This window comes from Carassius auratus, chromosome 27, assembly GCF_003368295.1.
Source record: "Carassius auratus strain Wakin chromosome 27, ASM336829v1, whole genome shotgun sequence".
Taxonomy (NCBI): Eukaryota; Metazoa; Chordata; class Actinopteri; order Cypriniformes; family Cyprinidae; genus Carassius; species Carassius auratus.
The window spans coordinates 17371557-17396472 of record NC_039269.1 but is presented as its reverse complement, the minus strand read 5'-3'; the positions used below and the strand labels follow the sequence as shown (position 1 = coordinate 17396472).

The following is a 24916-nucleotide window of genomic DNA, read 5'->3' as shown; positions in this document are numbered from 1 at the left end:
AAAGAGCATTCATAATTGAAAAAGTGCATTTGTAGTAGAAAATAAATTTTACTACACATGTAAAGATAACATTCATTTCATGAGCAGATTTTATTCGACAAATTCAGAGAATGCAACAAAAGCATTACAATGGGAGAACAAAACATTTTAAATTTTATACATTTTTTTTTATCAAAATAATTCATTTTAAAGATTCAAAAATAAATTGTGCAAAGCGGATCTACAACAAATTTAAAAGCCATACATTTGCGCAGAGATAATATTGCTGCGGATATGCATCTATTCTTTAGTTAGCAAAATGTGCTTTATGTAATAAACCTTTGCTTGCTTGATATTTATCTTATGCATTAAGTCTCTGAGCTTTTTTTGTCTTTCTTTCCAGCATTTCTCTGTAATAGAAATATAGACACAATGCAAAAAAATAAACCGTTCTTCACGAGCATGACTCCATATGCATAGACAAACAGGGACATGCTTGGAATTTGCTCTGAATCTCCTGTAATAGAGAAAAAATAAATCAGTTGTTAATGATGTATGTTAATTTTATTCATATTGAATATAGGTATAGCAAGCCTAACATATCTGTGCACATTTTTGATAAACACAGGTAACAGTTTATGTGAATTAAATGTTTTGGCATGAAGCTTTGTCTTTTCTATTTGGTCCCTTAAGGTACAGTGTCAATAAAATGTAACACTTTACAATAAGGTTCATTAGTTCACTAGTTTACATGAACTAAGATTGAACAATACTTCTGCAGCATTTATTAATCTTAGTTTTTGTTTTGTTTTTTTTCAGTGTTTACTAATGCATTATTAAAATTCCAGGTTGCGCTTGTTAACATTAGTTAATGCACTATTAATTAACAATGAACGACTATTTTTATTTACTAACATTAACAAAGATGAGTAAATACTGTAATAAACGTATTTCTCATTGTTTGTTAGTTAATACATTAACTAAAGTGAACAAATGACATCTTAATTGTAAAGTGTTACCCAATAAAATTGTAAAATAGGATCAGTCAGGTCATAATGGTTCAGTGACTCTATAATAATAATAGTCAGCATAAAAAAAAAATATGCGCAACTGATTATACTCTTAATTTAACTGATCCTTGCAAAAAAGTATTAATATAAAAGTTGGCTCGGAGATTTTGAAATACAATAATTGTTACAAGTCCTTCCAATTGTATCTTCTTTCAAATATGTATACATTAATCAATTCATTTTTATTTATTCACCTGATATTTGCATTATGTTGGGCTCCTTGTTGCTGGATGTAGGACATCCGATGTAGGATGTCCGAACATCAGCTTTATCAGGTTTAGATTCCTCTGCCGGCTTACTGTTTTCTAAAATATAACAATACATTGACAAAAATTTAATATATATATATATATTTTAGTTTCATCCATATGTTAACTGTAATGTTTAATTCAGATAAATATAAAAACATGTTTTATACATAAGGAAACTTTTTTTATAATGAAAAGCTGCAATTTTGTATTTTATGTTTTTATAATTAAAATATATTTCCACATAATTTAACCCATATGACTGTAGTAAATCAAAGTTTCTTCAAATTACCTATCTTGATATCAAGATTCTGAGATTTTCCTTCATGGGTAACAGTGCATCTGTAGTCGTCGTTTTTGACCTTGTCTTTATCCATAATCAACATACTTGTCACAGTGACCTCTGAACCTTCGTTATTTTGCTCCACAGTGTTTCCCCCTGGATCATTCCATTGTCCTCCATCTTTTTTTTTCCACTCAAATTTCACCAAGTTAGGAAACATGCCTCTAGCCTGGCATAACATTGTCTGTCTGCCGTGGTTGTCTTTTTTCGATGGTAGGTATCCAGACAACTTTGGTGGCTTGATTTGGTCATTTCCTCTTTCTTAAGAGAAACACATATTGAACATAGCTTCAGCGATTAATGAGGGAAAAAGCAAAAAGAGAAAGACTGGCAAAGTTTTGACTTCGATATTATACAACTTTATACAGTATGTTTGAAGAAACTCTGACACTCTTTCCTACCGGTTACAATCAGCCGTGTTCCAGATCCAAATCTTTTGATCCAGCTCACCCAGATTAAGTCTATTACATATACTTCTGAATAATGCTAAATCTATAATTGATTTTGACCACTGTTCCTGATGGTCTGCATTATTTTAAAGGGACAGTTCACACAATAATGAAAATTCTATCATCGCCCTCATGACGTTCAAAATCTGTATGAGTTTATTCTTCTTTATAGATGATATGAGTGTCAGTGATATGAGTGTCAGTAAATGATGGCAGATTTTTCATTTTGGGTGAACTGTGACTATGACATATTTTCTCCTTCATTATGCAAACAAGCAGACTAATGAAGCAGCCTTTAACTGCTATTCTAGCTATTCTGCTCTCTGTCTCCAGCTCAATTACACAGGTAATTAGTGTGAAATTAAGTGTACACTGTTTGAAAATCGGCTTAGAGGACCTTAATTATATAAAATGTTTCTTACCAGTCACATAAAGTCTTGTACCCGTACCAAACTCTTTCTTGTTCCCACAGTCATTTGTTCTTGAACAAAAAGGTATACAGCTTGTGTTGTTGCTTCATGTTGTAGAATATCCCTGTAGACTCTTTATATACTGACTAAAAAAGGAAAAAAAAAAACCAAATAATTATCTTGATTTTGGTCACTGAAGTGCTTAACACTTTTAATTAACTTCTTCATTGAACAAATCCAGCAATAAAATTCTGTGCAGTGTCATATAACTCTATTACCAGTAGGGCTACAATAGTTTATTTACAGGTCTTCTGACTCACTCAGGGCTAATACTACTGTAAGTGCTCTGTAGGGTCAGTGGCAAAGGCGACCCTCTAAACTTTATGTATCTAACCCATTTTTAAACCTTTTGCTTCTTTTCCCAAGTTCTCAGGATCGGCAAACAGCCTTTACAATTAATTAAATTCATATGTTTAGTATTTATGTTATATATATATACAGTCTTGTTCAAAATAATAGCAGTACAATGTGACTAACCAGAATAATCAAGGTTTTTAGTATATTTTTTATTGCTACGTGGCAAACAAGTTACCAGTAGGTTCAGTAGATTGTCAGAAAACAAATGAGACCAAGCATTCATGATATGCACGCTCTTAAGGCTGTGCAATTGGGCAATTAGTTGAAAGGGGTGTGTTCAAAAAAATAGCAGTGTCTACCTTTGACTGTACAAACTCAAAACTATTTTGTACAAACATTTTTTTTTTCTGGGATTTAGCAATCCTGTGAATCACTAAACTAATATTTAGTTGTATGACCACAGTTTTTTAAAACTGCTTGACATCTGTGTGGCATGGAGTCAACCAACTTGTGGCACCTCTCAGCTGTTATTCCACTCCATGATTCTTTAACAACATTCCACAATTCATTCACATTTCTTGGTTTTGCTTCAGAAACAGCATTTTTGATATCACCCCACAAGTTCTCAATTGGATTAAGGTCTGGAGATTGGGCTGGCCACTCCATAACATTAATTTTGTTGGTTTGGAACCAAGACTTTGCCCGTTTACTAGTGTGTTTTGGGTCATTGTCTTGTTGAAACAACCATTTCAAGGGCATGTCCTCTTCAGCATAGGGCAACATGACCTCTTCAAGTATTTTAACATATGCAAACTGATCCAGGATCCCTGGTATGCGATAAATAGGCCCAACACCATAGTAGGAGAAACATGCCCATATCATGATGCTTGCACCTCCATGCTTCACTGTCTTCACTGTGTACTGTGGCTTGAATTCAGAGTTTGGGGGTCGTCTCACAAACTGCCTGTGGCCCTTGGACCCAAAAAGAACAATTTTACTCTCATCAGTCCACAAAATGTTCCTCCATTTCTCTTTAGGCCAGTTGATGTGTTCTTTGGCAAATTGTAACCTCTTCTGCACATGCCTTTTTTTTAACAGAGGGACTTTGCGGGGGATTCTTGAAAATAGATTAGCTTCACACAGACGTCTTCTAACTGTCACAGTACTTACAGGTAACTCCAGACTGTCTTTGATCATCCTGGAGGTGATCATTGGCTGAGCCTTTGCCATTCTGGTTATTCTCCTATCCATTTTGATGGTTGTCTTCCGTTTTCTTCCACGTCTCTCTGGTTTTGCTCTCCATTTTAAGGCATTGGAGATCATTTTAGCTGAACAGCCTATCATTTTTTGCACCTCTTTATAGGTTTTCCCCTCTCTAATCAACTTTTTAATCAAAGTACGCTGTTCTTCTGAACAATGTCTTGAACGACCCATTTTCCTCAGCTTTCAAATGCATGTTCAACAAGTGTTGGCTTCATCCTTAAATAGGGGCCACCTGATTCACACCTGTTTCTTCACAAAATTGATGACCTCAGTGATTGAATGCCACACTGCTATTTTTTTGAACACACCCCTTTCAACTAATTCAACTAATTGCCCAATTGCACAGCCTTAAGAGCGTGCATATCATGAATGCTGGGTCTCATTTGTTTTCTGAGAATCTACTGAACCTACTGGTAACTTGTTTGCCACGTAGCAATAAAAAAATATACGAAAAACCTTGATTATTCTGGTTAGTCACATTGTACTGCTATTATTTTGAACAATACTGTATATATATATATATATATATATATATATATATATATATATATATATATATATATATATATATATTTATAACCACCTGAGACCCAGCAGGCAGAGTAATACACTGCCCATTGCTCATCTTTCAGTTCAGATATTTTCAGAGCCAGATTTGACGGTTTCCTTACTATTGTAAATGATTCAGGACCAGCATCATTGTCTGTAGTTCTACTTGAAATTCCTTCTTCTTAAGGTTTGTCCATACTTTAATCGATACCAGTAAATGTAGTCCCTGCAGTCTGAAGGATAATTACAGTCTATAACAACTGTCTTATCCACAGATTTAGGCGATGACATTTCCTGTTGCAGCTTCACATCTCCATCCACTGCAACAAAATAACAGTCATAAAAACAGTATGTTGCCCTATTTGTAAGATATAGTATAGATGTAATAATGTTGAAAACTTAAAAATGAGAACACTCACCTTAACATAAAAGGTAAATAAGAAACAAAAAAACATAACTGCATTTGAAGACTCATGATGGTAGAGAGTGTCTGGAGAGCTTCTGTCTTCATTCTGGCATGAGGGGAGGTCATATGAGAGGTTTATGATATTAAGTTTCCGGGCTTCATGCTAATCTGAGTTTGTTTTGTGGTTCATGTTTCAGATGTGACAGATTCTACAACTTCTACTTTTATCTATGAACATAATAAAATTAGCATAATGTGGTTTTGATGTTTTAGGAAGAAGTCTCTTATGCTCAACAAGGCTGCACTTGAGCAAAAAGAGATATTCATACTATTTAAAATAATTGTTTTCTATTTGAATATATATTTATTTATTTTTTCCCCAGTGATGGCAAAGCTGAATTTTCAGCAAATCAGCATATTAGAATGATTTCTGACAATTCTGGCAATTCCACAGTTTTGCCATTAAAGATTAAAATAGAAAACAGTTATTTTAAATTGTATATAACAAAATGCATAAATGCAGTCTTGGTGAACATGAGAGACTTATTTCAGGAACATTACTAATGTTAATTATTACAACCACCAGTGTACATAAATTCTTGTCAACTAACTTTAAACTCATCTTTCTTTATATGTGCAAAATGTTATTTCACCAACAAGGTATGCATATTTTCAAATCCCAGACATACTTTAATAATTTCTACTATGTAAGTGCAGCTATAAATAATGGGTTTGTATACACATCTGCAGTCTACTGGTGTTTTTCACCACATTTATGAAGACATCCAGCAGGTGCCACACCAGAACCCAATTTCTAATAATTTCGATATCAACTGCATATGTTTCCCATCCTCATGCTTCTGAGTTTGTATTGAGGTTCATGATTAGGATGACACCTCAGACTCAGAGCCCCTTATTCAAAAACAGTAAATTGAATCTGGTCAATTTTTTTATTTCTCTGCATTCAGTAACAGCTTCTGCATTCAAGATATAGATGTTGTAGTTTCATGTATTCCCTGAATTAAACCCATTGCCTTGGTGTTATTAGCAGCATGCTCTACTGTTTGAACTACAGTACTACATTAATGTTTATATAAAGTTCAGAGAAGGGGTTGTGGTTTCTGATCAAGACAGGAACCCTGCAGTTTTTGTGCAAAGCCTCAGTCTTTATATTTACTGTGCTGACTGAGCTGTAATCCCAGCATGCACAGTAATACATCGCTGAATGCTCTTTTTTCAGCTTGGTGATTTTTAAAGCAAAATTATTAGATGCTTTCTTTTCTGATTTGAACTCATCACCAGCATCATTCCCTTTTGTGGATCCATCATTAATGTCAGCATACAGAATTCTCTTGAGTGTTTCTCCATCTTTCTGCTGATACCAGTGGATGTAGCCCCAGCAGCGCATATTTAATTGACAGTCTATAATTGCTAACTTTTCCACTGCTTTGGTCAGTGAGATTTTCTGTTGCAGCTTCACGGCTCCATCCACTATACCTTAAACATATATTTGTGCAATGTAATTATAAAAGTAACACTAACATTTTCTGGGTAAAAAGCATGTAATGGGTAACAGAGAGATGATATGAAGATTAAAAGGCCCAACATCAAAAAACTTACCTTTACATATAAGGAGAATAAAGAGCAAAAAGTTTAGTTGTAGCTCAAGTCTCATAATGGCAGATATAAGGCTGGTATGCTTCTGACTTGCTGGGATGGCAGTGGATTTAATTTCTATGAGCAGCAAACAGGAAGTTGTTTTGTTATTGAGTTTCCTGTCCTTCTGTTATTCTGAGGCTTAATGTGATACAGCTCCACACTATGTTTGAGTCTTTTTTGGTTCAAATCAGTTTTTTAATATTACATTGTGACAATTTTTTTATAACAAAAGGTACAGTTGGTACAGCTCAAATGGAGCAAGCCTATGAAAACTTTTTTATATAGATGAAAAAAAAAATATTTTAACTTGAAAATGTTTAAATGCAACAAACACAAAGATTAAATTTCTTGTGTTTTGAAATGCATTTTTAAAATTATAATTTCCCATCATTTCATCATCTCAGATATCCTTATTTGTCAGTGACCCACAGACAGCTGCTTATTTCAGAACTTCAGCGATATGTTTCATATAACAGATATTAGAATATATGTAAGAAGTAGAAGAGGCATTGCACAAAATAATATAAAAAATCTGACATTAAAATGTGACAATATAATAATAATAATTAATTGTGTGAAGTTTCATTCTGTGAAAGCTTTAAAAAAGACTGATTAATTTTCCAAAGGCAATATGCATTATTGATTGTTCTGTAAATCTATGTAGTGGAAAAAAAATTGCAGCAAATATTTGAGAACTATAGAAAGTGCACTAAATTATTTTTGGCAAGCCCCCAGACAACATCCATACCACAACCACTCAACATAACATAATTGCCTTCGCCTCTCTTATCGCTCGCAAGAGAATTTTGTTATTGTGGAAGTCCCCTCAACCGCCATTAATCAAAGTTTGGTTACATGACATTTTAGGCCTTTTGAAACTGGAGAAAATCTAATTCTCACTTAGGGGGTCAACTGGCAGGTTCTATACTCAGTGGAGACCACTACTTAACTATCTAGATAAGCTGCCAGCTCAAGAATTCTCTTTGTAAAATCCCGCTATATGGTTATATAGGTACTGTTCCTTCTGTCACGGTCCGCCAGCGGCAGATAGCCCCCTGATTTTGTTCTGTTCACCCTGAGACACTCCAACATAACAGATAACTCGATTTGATGTCCGAGGAGTAGGCAGCAAGTCTTTGATATTTACTTTGTACAGTTAATGATTAACACTAGCAACTTACATTGATATCTTTAATTATTACTGTATAGGTATAGGTGTATATAAATGTATATATGAGTACATATAAAGGTTTATATATATATATATATATATATATATATATATATATATATATATTCTTTTTTTATGCGTAAGTAAATTATGGGCTTGGGAAGGGGGGAGGTTAAGTTCATAAAAAGAAAAAAAAAGACATTGTATTCTTGTAGACACTTCATGTTTGTCTTTTGCAATTGATAAATAAATGTTATAAAAAGAAAAAAAAGAAAGTGCACTAAAATTGCAAGGAGCCACTTGGAATTGCTCTGTTTATTTTATCATGAGTTTTTGTGTGGGGCTTCAGTTTTTAGACTCACTGTGTTGCCTGAGACCCAGCATGCACAGTAATACATCGCTGAATGCTCCTTTTTCAGCTTGGTGATTTTCAAAGCAAAATGATCTGCTGCTTTCATTTCTGATTTTATGGATTCAAAACCAGCATCATTTTTTGCAGATCCATCTTTAATGTCAGTATACAGGATTCTCTTTAAGGTTTCTCCATCTTTCTGCTGATACCAGTGGATGTAGCCCCAGCAGTTTCCTTGTAATTGACAATCTATAATGGCTAACTTTTCCACTGCTTTGGTCAGTGAGATTTTCTGTTCCAGCTTCCCGGCTCCATCCACTGCAGATAACAAGTCACAAATCAGATTTCCTTTTCATTAAGCCTATAGACTATTAGGTTAGATGCATAATAATAGTTATTTAATACACAATAGTTTTATAACACAAAATCAGTTATAAGGCTACACGATAAAATACTCACCTTTGCTTATAAACTGAATAAACAGGAACAATGAAAGCATCAGAGGAGCATTCCTAGCATTCATGGTGGCAAAGAAAGTCTTCTTCTGTGTTTCCTCTGTAATGAAGGTGGATTTAATTTCAGTGAGCAACAAACAGGAAGTTGCAATGCTATTGTGTTTTCTACCCTCATGCTAATTGAGTTATAGATGTGACGTGATCTGAAGCTCTAAATTTACCTTAAGTTTATTCTTTTCCATCAAGGATTTATGCATTTAAATGATGAATTTTTATAATTTCTACTACTTTTGAATCAGCCTGTTAGTTTGCAATGAGAGTGATCTCAAATGGTTTTTAGAATGCCTCAGCACCGAAAGAAATAAGTAGCCATATAAATATAATTTAAATATAAATATAAATATATTTGGATGTGTGGTTAAAGTTCTTTGTGATACATTTGTGATACACAAAGTGACATTAAAGACATAACCAAACATTTCTGGCTGTTCATGAATTCCCTTTTGCTTGTTGAAGGGAACAGACAAGGCCTGCATGTTTCCACTAAATTTCATAAATATCATTCTACCCTGTATTTTTGGTTTTGTTATCTGCAATCACATTTGTTACCCTAAACAGCAATATTTTTGGAGTAACTGTCTTTCATGGTTTATGTAAAAGATATTAAAGTGTTCTCTCACCGTCCCTGCGTGTACCTCCTTTGTTTCTTTCAGTTTTATGCCATATGCCAATACAATGTCTTTTGCTTCATTTATAGCAATCCCAGAACCCCAATCTTTTAAATGTTTCACTATCTTTTTTATGGTTCTAGTGGAGAGAATTACCAGAGCACAAGCCTGTTACCTCACATTTAATAGACAAAGTGTTACCTTTAAGCTTCACCAAGACCTTTTGAGGTTGTTTTAAGCTCAAACTTTCCACACCTATGATGAAGTAAATAGAAAATCAGTTATTTTAACTAAGTATTCATGGTTGTTTTAAGGTTTACTTACCATGGATCATTGTGAGAACAATAGTGCACAAGTTTATGAGCATCGTTCTTTTGGTTATGTAAGATTATATATGGTTCAAGTTTCCTGTACACTTCTAAACAATATTTAGCAGAAATCTTTCAGTTACACCTTGATGATGTCATTTCCTGAGGTGGAGCTCTAATAAATGTCAATGTGCTTTCGTGATGCAATTTGCAAGGTACTTTGGGTAAAGTATTAAAAACGATAAAATTATACTTTTCTACAACACTAAACTAATTTTGATATCTCATCTGAATTCTCTTCAATTTATTATTAGTCATTAAGTAATTTAGTACAATAGCACCATCCACTGTTAGAGAGCTGCATGTTAAGCAACTGTTCAAATATCATAAACATAGCAAATTATTTGCAAGTTCTTCAAGAAAAAGTCACTCCCAAAACAGCTGCTTTGAGTAAACAATTTTTTTCCCCAATACTATTATAGATAAATCTGTAATCATCAGCTACATTGTTCTCTACTATAGAAGAGGAAGAATTGTGCAAACCCGATTCCAAAAATGTTGGGTCACTGTACACATTTTGAGTAAAAAAAGGATTGGAATATTTTACAAATCTCATAAACTTATATTTTATTCACAATAGAATATAGATAACATATAAAATATTGAAAGTGAGACAATTTGAAATGTCATGTCAAATATTGGCTCATTTTGGATTTTTATGAGAGCCATGCATTCCAAAAAATTTGGGACAGCAATAAGAACAGCTGGAGGACAAATTTGAACTTATTAGGTCAATCGGCAACATGATTGAGTATAAAAAGAGCCTCTCAGAAGTCAAGATGGGCAGAGGATCACCAATTACCCCAATGCTGCTGCGAAAAATAGTGGAGCAATATCAGAAAGGAGTTTCTCAGAGAAAAAATCCAAAGAGTTGGAGTTATTATCATCTACAGAGCATAATATAATCCAAACCATATTGGATGCCCGTGATCTTTGGGCCCTTAGACGGCACTGCATCACATACAGGAATGTTGCTGTAATGGAAATCACAACATGGGCTCAGCCATACTTTCAGAAAAAAAAGCCATATCTAAACATGATCCAGAAGCGCATGCATTTTCTCTGGACCAAGGCTCATTTAAAATGGACTGTGGCAAAGTGGAAAATTGTTCTGTGGTCAAACTAATCCAAATTTGATGTTCTTTTCTGGAAAACTGGACCCAAGTTGTTATCAGCGCTCAGTTCAGAAGCCTGCAATCTCTGATGGTATGAAGTTGCATGAGTGTGTGTGGCATGGGCAGCTTACACATGTGGAAAGGCACCATCAATGCTGAAAGGTATATCCAAGTTCTAGAACAACATATGCTCCCATCCAGAAGTCGTCTCTTTCAGGGAAGGCCTTGCATTTTCCAACATGACAATGCAAGACCACATACTGCATCAATTACAAAATCATGGCTTCGTAGAAGAAGGATCCGGGTACTGAAATGGCCAGCCTGCAGTCCAGATCTTTCATCCATAGAAAACATTTGGTGCATCATAAAGAGGAAGGTGCGACAAAGAAGACCTAAGACAGATGAGCAACTAGAAGCCTGTATTAGACAAGAATGGGACAACATTCCTATTCCTAAACTTGAGCAACTTGTCTCCTCAGTCCCCAGACGTTTGCAGTCAGTTATAAAAAGAAGAAGGGGATGCCACACAGTGGTAAACATGGCCTTGTCCCAACTTTTTTCGATTGTGTTGATGCCATGACATTTAAAATCAACTTATTTTCCCCTTAAAATGATACATTTTCTCAGTTTAAACCTTTGATATTTCATCTATGTTGTATTCTGAATAAAATATTGAAATTCGAAACTTGCATTATTCACAATTTGTACAGTGGCCCAACTTTTTTGGAATCAGGATTGTATAAACTTGTTAAATCGTGCTTCCAAAAGTCATAGATCGTCTTCTGACTATCAATTGTGATCAATAATTCTTCATTGTCATTAGGATATGTCCCCAAAACCTTCAAACTTGAAAAAAGCTGTTAAAGCTGTCTAAAGTGAATTAGGTAAATAGCGTGTTTATTAGAGTTCACAAACTAGGCTATTTAAAATATTTTAATTAAATAATGAGCACAAACATCAACATCACAATTAAAAGATGTCGAATGTCTCCCCTGCTGCTGCTGTTTTCAACAGCTTTTCTGATGAAAGCAGGTTTTTGCCACGATTTCCTCTCAGAGATAGCACTGTGTTGTCTCCACTCCATTGCACGCAGTAATACGAGCCAGCATCACCGGACTCCAGTCCTGAGATAGTCAGTGTCACTAAATCAGCGTTCACTGATCCAGAATATTTACTGGGGACACCCAGATCATTTTTGCCTGTTTTCGATCCAGCTTCGAAATACATTAATCTTTGGAAAGCTTGATCGTTGAGTCTGTACCAGTGGAGAGCGTTGGACTGAAGGTTTGATGAACCCACGTTGCATTGGATTCGAGCAGTTCTACCCCTTACCTTAATCATCATATCTGTTAGATATTTAGGTTCTCCATTTGAGCAATCTAAAACTATAAGAGAAACCATTAATATGCAATATTTGTGTTCACACAATGATCAGGCATAGGCTGTATAGCCTTTTATGTACAACGGCTTTTCAAATGTTTATTAACTAAGAGTTAGCATTAAACAGAAGCTTACAAACAGCCTCGCCATCTTAGCAACATTAGCTAACATACACCGCTGGAGCGTTTTCTGTTAGCCTACAACCCATAGCGAATTGAGGCAAATTACAGTAGGCCTACTGTAATTGTTTATGACTTTATAACTACTACTACGTATTACAAGTAGACCAATAAATGGTGTTTTGCTTCAGAAGTTTGAAAGATCTGGATACGCCAGACGAACCTCAAGAGGAAAAAAATATATATTAAAAAAATCACTGAATAATTGTTAACTGAAATATGTTAACAGAAATCTCACCTATTAAGACTACTATCAACCCAAATGTTATCATTCCAGACAGTGCCATGTCTACATCTGTCGTTTTGGAGTCTGAAGAATTATGAAGTGCATCTGCCAATCAGAAGCTAATGATAATGGCCTTGTGGTTTCCTCTTTGCACATATATCTCGTCGTCACTATCACAAGAAGGTTTTTCAAACAAACTAAAACAAAGCTGTATAAATTATGGATGATGGGAATCAACACTCATTTAACACTTGTAATATTAAAGCACAATTTAACTCTGCTAAAAACTTTCTGTGCAGATGCAAACAGCTATTCTTCAGTGGCGCTATATGCATTAAAATATTGGTAAACAGGTTAAGAACTTTTGAGTGAAATATTGTTCAAAAACATTCAATAATATTATGATATAATAATTAGTAATATATCGTGTGTTTCACAGTGTGTCTGTGTATTTAAAAAGTGTTACTGCTAAATTGGTCACAGAGATAAAATCAAGAGTCAAAGAGTAATATATAATAGTAATATATTTTGTAATATAAATTGTAAAATCTACTTATATGATTTTTTATTTGTTCAAATGCCAAATCCTGTACATACACAGCCTAAGTTGTATTAAAATGACAATTTACAGTAAGTACAGTTTATAGTTCATGTATAGGATGTGAGTAAATCTGCTCACTGTGGCTGCTTGAGTCCCAGTAGGTGCAGAAGTAAACAGCAGTATGAATCTTCTGAGTGTCACCCAGTTTTAGATCATAAAGCTTTGTTTTGTCCACGGAGAAATCATTTGCTTGAGGGTTATTGTTATTACGGGTGACTTCACCTCTTGGATTGATATAGAGCAGCCTCGATGGGGCTACACCATCTTTCATTTGGTACCAATGGATATAGCTCCGACTCGTCACATTGCAGGGCAGATACACAGTTTTCCCCTCTGCCTTAAGCAAAGCCTTTTGACCTCGACCAAAACTCACTCCCAGAACTGCTGCTTTGATTAAACAAAACTCTTTACATTAAAAATCAATGCATTTAAATATTTTTAGAGTCCTCATTTTTAAACCCCTAATAAATGCCACTTACCTGGCATCTCTAAGAGAATAACAATATAGATGTATAAAAACATCATTTATCTAGTGATTTCTTTTCTGCTTAGTGAAATGCTTTCTATCAGGTTTCACACTGCTTTTGTATGAACTGCAAAAATGGGGTGCTGATGTCATTTCCTGAAATGGAGTTACCTTACAAGCAATTTAGCATGAGCCTTTTACACTAATTGAGTTTCAAATTACTTTATAAAGTATAGCAATAAGTGCTTTATAAAGTATAGCAATATAAAATATGGAGTTTCCTATATTATCCCCATATATAAGATATATGTTTATTATTAGAAAGATGGACCTTTTTCCTGTAAATATCATTATATGAATGATACCAATTCTTAAGGTTATTTTAATTAATGTAAATTTTTTGTGAGATCATAAAACTGATATCTATTGTATTTTGTCCAGTATTAACCATGATAGTAATGTTTAGCTTTCAGCATGTATCCTTTTTTAGTTTAGTTTTGTTTTTCTATTACAGTTATTGTATAATATGTTTTCTGTAAAATGTGAGAATTACAAGTGTCCAATTGCTTTTAGTGCCACTTTATTGAATTTTCCAAGATCTGATTTATGCTTTATTAATTAATATCAACCTATTTTATTTGACCTATTTCACCACCTTCAAGTTTTTAATCTTATTTAATTTCATCATGGATCATTATGAGAGAAACAGGTTTATCAACATCGCTCACTCAGATATGGAAGACACGAATATTGTATTTAAAGTTTCCTGTACACTTCTCAACAATATTTTGTAAATCCCACTGAAGAAAATTGTTCAGTACCCTGATGTCATATCCTGAGGTGGAGCTCTGATAAATGTTAATGCTCTTTTAATATGTGGTTTGATCAGAATCACAATAAAAAAAAAATCTAGTAAAATACAACTTATTAGAAGTAATTACATTTTTTAATTTAACTTGAGTAGAGCTTTAATACTTTTAAAAAATATTATCTTTTCCAGCTCAATAGCACCATCCATTGTTGGAGATCTGCATGTTAAAAAAGCAAATGTTCAAATATTGGAGATATTTAAAAATGTAATGCAGAAAAAATAAAGCATCCCTGCTGCATTGCTCTTCAAGATGCATGAAAAGTCACATTATGTCACATTTATATTTAGAAAAGTCTAATGAAATCTAATGAATGCTCTCAATATCTTTAAGTTAATGTACAGTATGTGCGTGAATGTTTTCACTGTGGTTGTTTAAGTCCCAGTAGGCACAGAAGTAAACGGCAGCATGAATCAGTTTTGTGTTGCTCAGTTTTAGGTTATAAAGCTGTGTTCGGTCCACGGTGAAGTCATTTGCTTGGGGATTGTTGGTATCATGAATAAAGCTGCCGAGTGCACTGATATACAGGAGTCTTGATGGGGCTTCACCTTCTCTCTTTTGGTACCAATGGATATTATTCCAAGGTTGCAAACCGGTCACATTGCAGGGCAGATATGAAGTTTTGCCCACTGCTTTGAACAAAATATGTTGACCTTGTTCCAAAGTGACTCCAACAACAGCTGCTACAATTAAACATAACAGTTTTTTTTTATTTTATTTTTTTATGAAAATTTCAAAGGCTTAATTTCAAATGGTACCTACCTGAAATCTCTGAGAGGAGGACAATATACATGTATGCAAACATCATTCATCTAGCTGAGAAAGATGTTTGGAGTAATGCTCTGTTTTACTGTTGTACACAGCTGAGCCGTAGACGTTCAAATACTGTTTGCTGATGTCATTTCCTGACATGGAGGTTCCAGAGCATAATATGTCTTTCCTATACCTCTGTTTTAATCATCACATTTTAAAAATAATGCCCTTTTAGAGATCTAAAATAATTGAGTAACTGATTTGTTCCATCATCTGTTTCCACACTCTTTTTCCACAGTATTTTTACCTTAAAATGCTGTAACACTTTTAATATTAGCAGTGTAGAATGTTTTCTCAGAGGTTTTATATGATGGAAGGTATTTAGGCTTAAACAATCATTTACTGTTGAAAAAAAAAAAAAAAAAAAAAAAAACAGGCATTAAGGAAAGGCCTGCAACATAGTAGGTTGTGTCATGATTTGTTAAAATCATTATCATTTTCACAGCAATATCATTACCATTACATTTTACACTGTAAAAATTTACAGGATTAAACAGTTTTACAATAAATAATTGTAGTCAGTAATTTACTGTGAAATCAATAAATGCTGGCTCATTTTCTTACAAATTACTGTAAATGAATGGCACAATGATGCTAACATCACAGTAATTTACTGCACTTGTTTTACTGTGAATTCACATTATAAAGTTTTCTGTGACTATTAGAAATGTAATTGTTTGCTGTAATTGTTTTGAAGTCACAATAATGGTGATCAGTTCTTATTAATTGTTTGGGATCTGGGACCTTGTATATTCATGTTCAAATTTCTTATTTAGTCATGTCAGAAGTGTAACAAATAAAAATATTTGTCAAAATGATGACATAGAATATAAAATAAGCTAATTGCATGACTAAGTTTTTTCAGATTGTTCTTAACACAGACATGAGGATTTTATTTCAGCATTATTTAAGCATGAATATTAATCAGTAACTTATTTTATATTCATAACTGTTGGTGGATGGATCTTTCGTAATAGTGAAGCAACTGCTGAGATACGTCTTTGAAATATGTGATATCAATACTCAACATAATTAAACACAACAATTGTAACTCAACAAAAACAACATTTACAGCATTAACCACATTACAGAAATGAACAATGGAAATTGCTAAAAGTGATCCAAAAACAAGTTCAATAGCACAAATAAAATCATCGAGAACTAAAAAGAAATCTCTACAGCATTGTCTATTCATGCTGCATTGCATGCTGGGTGCCTTCATGCACTGTAGAAACACAGCTGTTTATTACTTTGAAAGTAATGCAATTATTAACCTGCAGTATTAGCTTCGCACAAAATATTTTACCAGTGTTTGATAACATTCTGAGGTGGTATTTTTATTTATTTATTTGTAACCAAGTCCATAAGGTTTTCCATAAAACTTTATTATGGTCAAAAATGTTGATTATGGAGGAAGTGATGCCAAAACTGTAATTTGAATGTGCATATAAGTAAATAAAACAAAATACAAATTCGTCGTCATATTTTCTAATTAAGATTAACAGTTTTGTAACAGATGTAAAATGGAAATGTAATTCTTGTCCCCATACATTTCACTAATTAAGATTGATATCTGGAACTGTGACAAGTAAAAATGAAAACAAAATCTATGCATTTTAGAACATTTAAAATACTGCATAACGTAATTATTGTAATTTTGTTCCATATTAAAAAATGTAAAATAACTTTTGATTGCCAAAGAGACCGTTTTAGCCTTTTGTCAACAGTGCATCTAAAAATATTGTGTTTAGGGCTCTTTCTTCTGAGACGCTTTTGGAACATTTAATAAAATAAAATATTTATTACCAAAAGCAACATCACAATGATATTATGTCTAATGTCTCCTCCTTGCTGCTGTTCCATATAAATGCCCTTTGATGATGAAAGCAGGTTTTTGTAATGATTTCCTCTCATAGTTAGCACTGTGTTGTCTCCACTCCAGTACGCGCAGTAATAATATCCGTCATCACTGAGCTCCAGTTTTGAGATTGTGAGAGTCAGTGTCACCTTATCCGCAACGCTCACCGATCCACTTATTTTACGGTTGTCATTTTCGTCTTTTTTTAATGTTTTCGATCCAGCTTCGACATACATTAATCTTTTGACAGCTTGATCCTTGAGGCTGTACCAGTGGATAGCGTTGGACGTATGCATTGCTGAATTCATTTGGCATCTGATTAGAGCAGCTTTACTCTTTGCCTTAATCATCACAGGTTCCGGATACGTTATTTGTCCATTAAGATTATCTAAAACCATAAAAGAAACCATTAAAATTCGCTGAGTGTCAATGAAGCACTTATATTTTGAAAAGCTCACGAACAGCAGTTGCTCCCTCCTGAGTAAAGCAGTTGTATGCTGCTCGAGTGTTTTCTCTTAAGACTTGTTAACTATATTTACGCTTAGTACAAGAAGGTCTATGCAACAACAACAAAACGTTTTTGTTTAAAATGTTTTCAAGATAGCTTGTGCGAGACAACCCTAAACTGAACATACCACGAAATGGCTAAGTGGAAATGCCTTTTAAAAATCCAAAATCTGTGAATAATATTGAGCAATTGTGATTGTATTATTTTAGTAAATAAACAGAATACTAAAGTCTCACCTATTAAAACTACTATCAACCCAAATGTTATCATTCCAGACAGTGCCATGTCTACATCTGTCGTCTTGGAGTCTGAAGAATTATGAAGTGCATCAGCCAATCAGAAGCTAATGAAAATGGTCTTGTGGTTTCCTCTTTGCGCATATCTCGTCGTTTTTACATAGGCTGAAAAAAATCTATGTTAATGATGGGCGATGTGAAGCAAAATACATATAACACGTGTAATTTTAAAGCGCAATTAAACCCTGATTAAAATCTTCTCCAGGGCAGTAATCAATCAAAACTGCTCTTCCTCAGCAGTTCTATGAATTCAAATAATGGTAAACAGCTGAAGATGTTTTGAGTAAAATTCTGATCAACAACATTCAACGATAGCACTATGATATATTTAATAAGTGCTATTGCTAAACTGGTCGAAACGATAAATAGACTCTTTTTTTCTTCTTTTTTTGTGTGTTTATTTTGTAACATATGCCTAAATTGTAAAATCTATTTAAATGGTACTACATTCGGTTCATAGGTTCAAGACTTGTTGAATAAATCATTATGTTTGTGATATGTCGGACATGTCTCTGGAACTTATGCAGAGCTTAATTTTCATATTTTTTGATACAGAACTTAAGTGAAAGTCAGGACACTGCTGTTGCCACAATTTATTTTCACCACAGAAGGACAACTGATATTTCAAGCAAGCTCTTCGTCAAATTTGAAGAAATTACAAAACCATAATCCCAATATAGACAAATATTTCATGTACATATGTCTCAACATCTGTTGAGATGCACATAACAAATATGTTATACATTTGACACATTTGGAGTTACCTTGGAAGCCATCTTTAAACAAATTTTAAGAGATCCACCTTTTTCTTTTGATATATGTGAAATATAGCAAAGCTTAAGGTTTGGTCTTTTATAGTGAGGTTGATATTAATGTATGGGGAAAACAAAACATCTGGAAAAAACCAACAAACAAAATAGGAAATACACCCATAAAACAGGCAGGCCAGATATATTTTTTTTTTACTTTTAAATTATTTATTTTTTTGTTCAGGCTAGTATTAGCCTATTAATCATGAATATGATGTAATGTTTAATTTACAGCAAGTATCCTTTTTTATTTATCTTTGGTTTTGCTAATAGCTATAAATTATTTTATCAAATGTTTTCTGTAAAGTAATGAGAATTTCAAGTGTCCAATTACTTTTGGGTGCCATTATATTGGGATTATTAAGGTCTGATTTGATTATAAAGGTATTAACCTATTTAACCCTCTTTAAACCTCCATTATGAGAACAACAGTGCACAAGTTAATGAGCATCATTGATTTGGTTATGCAAGATGTTAAAGTTGATAAAATCCTTACAGTTACACACATAAGTTTGATGATGTCATTTCCTGATGTGGAGCTCTGACAAATGTCTTTGCTCTTTTTCATAATGAGAAACAGCTGCATTTCTACCACACCTGACTGATATGTATGGTATCTCATCTTAAATATATATGCTTTTCATCTTAAAGCTGAAAATACTATTTTACGGTTCAGTGGCACCATCCTCTGTTGGAGATCTGCATGTTAAACAAACTTAAACTTCAAATGTGACATATATGCTCTTCAGAATGCATGTTGGACTCATTGGAAAATCTTCTTGCATTCATTTTAAGTTCTCTTTTTTTCCACACATAAAAAATCAGCTCTAAGAATATCACATTTATAGAAGAGTAAAACCTAATCAATGTTGTATAATGACAATATCCTTAAGCTACAGGCGCATCTCAATAAATTAGAATATCGTGGAAAAGTTAATTTATTTCAGTAATCCAACTAAATTTCAACTTGTTAAACTCATGTATTAAATAAATTCAACACACACAGACTGAAGTAGTTTAAGTCTTTGGTTCTTTTGATGATTTTGGCTGACATTTAACACAAATCTACCAATTCACGATCTCAACAAATTAGAATACTTCATAAGGCCAATAATAATAATAATAATAATAAATAAATAAAAATAAATAAATAGTAAATTGTTGGCCTTCTGGAAAGTATTTTATTAACTGTACATGTATTCAATACTTGGTAGGGGCTCCTTTTGCTTTAATTACTGCCTCAATTTGGCGTGGCCTGAAGGGGATGAGTTTGTGGCACTGCTGAGGTGGTATGAAAGCCCAGGTTTCTTTGACAGTGGCCTTCAGCTCATCTGCATTTTTGGTCTCTTGTTTCTCTTTTTCCTCTTGACAATATCCCATAGATTCTCTATGGGGTTCAGGTCTGGTGAGTTTGCTGGCCAGTCAAGCACACCAACACCTTGGTCATTTACCCAACTTATGGTGCTTTTGGCAGTGTGGGCAGGTGCCAAATCCTGCTAGAAAATTAAATCAGCTTCTTCAAAAAGCTGGTCAGCATTTCTTGGTAAATGGGTGCATAGACTGTGGTTTTCAAAAAAACACAATGGACCAACACCAGCAGATGACATTGCATCCCAAATCATCACAGACTGTGGAAACTTAACACTGGACTTCAAGCAACTTGGGCTATGAGCTTCTCCATCATTCCTCTAGACTCTAGGACCTTGGTTTCCATGTTAAATACAGAACTTGCTATCCTCTGAAAAGAGGACTTTGGAGCACTGGGCAACAGTCCAGTTCTTCTTCTCCTTAGCCCAGGTTAGATGCCTCTGACATTGTCGGTTCAGGAGCTGCTTAACAAGAGGAATACAACAACTGTAGCCAAATTATTGACACGTCTGTATGCCTTGACCCCAGCCTCAGTCCACTCCTTGTGAAGTTCACTCAAATTCTTGACTCGATTTTTCTTGACAATCCTCATAAGGCTGTGGTTCTCTCAGTTGGTTGTGCATCTTTTTCTTCCACACTTTTTCCTTCGACTCAACTGTCTGTTAACATGCTTGAATACAGCACTCTGTGAACAGCCAGAGTGTGTGGCTTAAGCCATGTTTGTGGCTTAACCTTCTTGTGAAGGGTGTCATTGATTGTCTTCTGGACAACTGTCAGATCAGCAGTCTTCCCCATGATTATTAAGCCTAGTGAACCAAACTGAGAGACCATTTTGAAGGCTAAGGAAATCTTTTGAAGGTGTTTTGAGTTGATAAGCTGATTGGCATGTTACCATATTCTAATTTGTTGAGACAGTGAATTTTGTTAAATGTGAGCTCCAATCATCACAATTAAAAGACGCAAAGACTTAAACTACATTTCATTTATTTAATTAAGGAGTTGCAAAATATGAGTTGAATTACTGAAATAAATAAACTTTTCCATGACATTCTAATTTATTGAGATGCACCTGTGTGTGAATGTTTTCACTGTGGTTGTTTAAGTCCCAGTAGGCACAGAAGTAAACGGCAACATGAATCAGTTTTGTGTTGCTCAGTTTTAGGTTATAAAGCTGTGTTCTGTCCACAGAGAAGTAATTTGCTTGGGGATTGTTGGTATCATGAATAAAGCTGCCGACTGCACTGCTATACAGTTTACTAGCCTTGACAGGGATGCACCTCTCAGTATATCCATAATTGGATTGAAAGAACATTAAGGAAAGGCCTCTAACAAATTTCATCCATATGTCATTTTTTCTTTCTTTTTTTTTTTACTATAAATGCACACAGTCAAACAATATTTTCACACTTTTTGGAGACTTAATAAAGCTTAATAAAAATATTCTGTTCCATCAATTGTTTAAGTGCTTTTTTTCTTCACACATCTCATCTCATATTTTTCTTCTTTGCCTTTATCTTTTTTGTAACCATGTCCATAAATATTTAATAGAGCTTTATTATAGGCAAACATGTTGATTGTGAAAGCAGTTAGCCACAGCTTTTTATATAAAATAAAATGAAATAATTGTCAATATAGTTATTATGATTAAGATTAAAACAAATGTAATATGATTAAGATGAAAATGATTGAAAATTAAGATTGAGTTGTGAAACTGTGACACATAAAATAAAAGGAAAACCTATTCATAAAAGACATTTTAGAAAAAAAAATAGAATTTGAATGTAAGACATATAAAAATGAAGTAATAATTTGTGTTGAAACAAAATCACATTTTAATTAGCAGAAGATTATTTATTATTGTTAACAGTCAATATGGTACAGTGGCCTGTCTAGCAAACATTGTAAATTGTGCTTCTTTCTTCTGAGACAATACACTTTTGGAACATTTAACCTAATTCTTTAATTAAATCTTGACAACAAAAAGCAAAATTATGTCTAATGTGTCCTCCTTGCTGCTGTTCCGTATTAATGTCCTTTGATGATGAAAGCAGGTTTTTGTAATGATTTCCTCTCATAGTTAGCACTGTGTTGTCTCCACTCCAGCGCGCGCAGTAATAATATCCCTCATCATCGCGCTGTACATTTGAGATAGTCAGTGCCACTTCATCACCTTTCACCGTTCCAGAAAATTTACGGGGGGTATCGCTGTCTTTTGTGGCCTTTGACGAACCAGCTTCGAAATACATTAATCGTTTGAGAGCTCCGTTTAATGGAGCTCTGTACCAGTGGACAACGTTGGACTGAAGGGTCGATGTATCCACTTTGCATTGGATTCGAGCTGCTCTACCAATTGCCTTCATTGTCATAGGATCAGGGTGCGTAATTTGTCCATTTAAACAATCTAAAACCATAAGAAACCATTAAAATGCGATGTAAACCATTAAATAAACACAAGAACCCACTAAATAAAAGCTCAAGGACCGCAGTTGCTGCTTAAGCGTTTTCTGTTAGCTGTAGCGCTACTTGTAGACAACAAAAACCTTTGCGTTTAAAATGTTTTCAATATAACTATGAAGTCACTGAAAATACCACGAAATAAGTGGAAATGTCTTTTTAAAATGAAACAACAACTGAATAATAGTGAGGTATTGTGATTGAGAAATGTTTATAATTATAAGAGAATACTAAATTCTCACCTATTAAGACTAGACACAACCCAAATGTTATCATTCGAGACAGTGCCATGTCTACATCTGTCGTCCAGGAGTCTGAAGAATTGTGAAGTGCAGCAATGATGATGACCTTGTGGTTTCCTCTTTGCACATATCTCGTCGTCATCACTACCACAAGAAACAATCTAAAACAATATGTATACATGATGGGTGATGGGAAGCGACGTTCATTTAACACGTGCAATTTAAAAGAACAGTAGGGCTAAGCTTTGGGTTATAAAACTGCCTCCTTCTCAATAGCACCGTTCTTTTTTCTTTGCTAAAATGTATGGATTCAAGTGTGAAGAGGTTTTGAATAAAACTATTAAAATAATATGAATAATAATAATGATGATAATTATATTATTTGTAATAAACTGATACACTAAAATCTATTTTAAATGATACTATTCATGCATTTGTTCAGTTAGACTATTTATTTAGTATTTTACCAGAATTTATTTTCACCACACAAGGACCAGTGCTATATTAATATCACTAAGATTTTTATGTACTTTCTTAACGTTGTTGTTATTCTGTCAGTTTTATTTATTTTTGTTTGTCTTTATATGCTTTTATTCATATTTATTTCAGCTTTAGTTTGAGTTTATTTTAAATTAAACTAAATTGAAATGACCAAAGTTGCCATGGCTGAAATAAAGTAAGCGTGTTTTAAATGGAATTTTATTTTAGTGTTGTTGTTTTTTCAAGTATTTTAAGGAACAAAAAATTAGAAATATTTAAGTTGTAACTATAATAACCCTGACAATTGATATTTCAAGCAAGTGCTTCATCAAACTGAACATTACAAACACTTAAATACCCATAATCTCTAGACAAGTAACAATGACATGTTTCGTCTTTTAAAAAATGTTGACACATGTTACAGATTAGATACTCTTGCAATATTCCAAAATCACAAATCTAAATATAGTGTGTACAAAAAAATAAAAAAATAAATAAAACTAATAGAAACATGTATAATGTGTCCATTAACACTGGGGCAATTGTAATTAAACAGATCAAAATAAGATCATCCACCTAGCCTGTGCATACAGCTCAAGTCAAATTGAGAAGTTAAACAGAAAATGACAGTGCAAGTACATGTTTGCATTCAACATTTGCCAGTATAGTTCACGTATAGGATGTGAGTAAATCTTCTCACTGTGGCTGCCGCTTATGTAGATCCAGTAGGCACAGAAGTAAACGGCAGCATGACTCTTTTGAGTGTTTGTCAGTTTTAGATCATAAAGCTTTTTTTTCTCCACGGTGAAGTCATTTGCTTGGGGATTGTTGGTATCAAGATTAATAATACCTCCATGACTGATATAGAGCAGCCTCGATGGGGCTTCACCCTCTTTTACTTGGTACCAATGGATATAATCTGAAGAGCCCAGACCAGTCGCTTTGCAGGGCAGATACACAGTTTTGCCCTCTGCCTTAACTAAACCCTTTGGACCTTGATCCACAGTCACCCCCAGAACTGCTGCTATGATTAAACAAAAGCAAACTTCAATATATTACAAAAAAATTACATTGTCTATTTATCATAAATGTCACTTACCTGGAATCTCCAAAAGGAGGACAATATTAATGTATAGAATCATCATTCATCTGGTGATAAATGTTTAGAATTGGTGTATTGCTGTCTTTGAGGTTTTCACAATGCTCTTGCATGAACTTGTGCTGATGTCATTTCCTGAAATGGAGTTACCTTAGAAATCATGTTAATTAAATTCAGCATGAGCCTTTTTAAGTTTGGCACACTATCCCCATCTGTAAGATATGATAAATCTTATATCTTATATACTGTATATATATATATATATATATATAAATACACACACACACACACACACACACACACACACACACACACACACACACACATATATATATATATATATATATATATATATATATATATATATATATATATTATGTGTGTATCTGTGATTATGATGATATCA

The 24916-nt window shown here is 33.8% G+C and overlaps 1 protein-coding gene across 4 annotated transcripts; it reads right to left on the bottom strand.

Annotated features, from left to right (window-relative positions):
• Positions 1 to 66: 66 nt before the first annotated feature.
• Positions 67 to 18076, bottom strand: LOC113045704 (immunoglobulin kappa light chain). Of its 4 annotated transcripts, none has more exons than XM_026206295.1 (6): positions 17999 to 18076; positions 17328 to 17642; positions 2512 to 2553; positions 1590 to 1901; positions 1244 to 1354; positions 67 to 496 (listed from the first exon to the last, which is right to left on the bottom strand). In XM_026206295.1, exons 1-6 carry the CDS (start codon positions 18045 to 18047, stop codon positions 348 to 350), a joined length of 978 nt encoding a protein of 325 aa, XP_026062080.1. In that variant the 5' UTR covers positions 18048 to 18076; the 3' UTR covers positions 67 to 347. The 4 variants fall into 4 exon arrangements, with proteins under 4 accessions (XP_026062080.1, XP_026062082.1, XP_026062083.1 ...); XM_026206297.1 differs by lacking the exon at positions 17328 to 17642 and adding an exon at positions 11936 to 12247 and having other exon boundaries at positions 17999 to 18046; XM_026206298.1 differs by lacking the exons at positions 2512 to 2553; positions 17328 to 17642; positions 17999 to 18076 and adding exons at positions 2042 to 2101; positions 13327 to 13635; positions 13728 to 13770.
• Positions 18077 to 24916: the final 6840 nt, after the last annotated feature.

Excerpts from the sequence above, each read along its gene's own strand:
- LOC113045704 (XM_026206298.1), bottom strand. The coding sequence starts at position 13,770 with ATGTTTTTATACATCTATATTGTTATTCTCTTAGAGATGCCAG. Across the intron at positions 2,102-13,326 it reads CTGGGACTCAAGCAGCCACA|ACTTAATCTGGGTGAGCTGG; the intron begins GTGAGCAGATTT and ends TATATGTAATAG. Across the intron at positions 497-1,243 it reads CAACATAATGCAAATATCAG|GAGATTCAGAGCAAATTCCA; the intron begins GTGAATAAATAA and ends TCTCTATTACAG.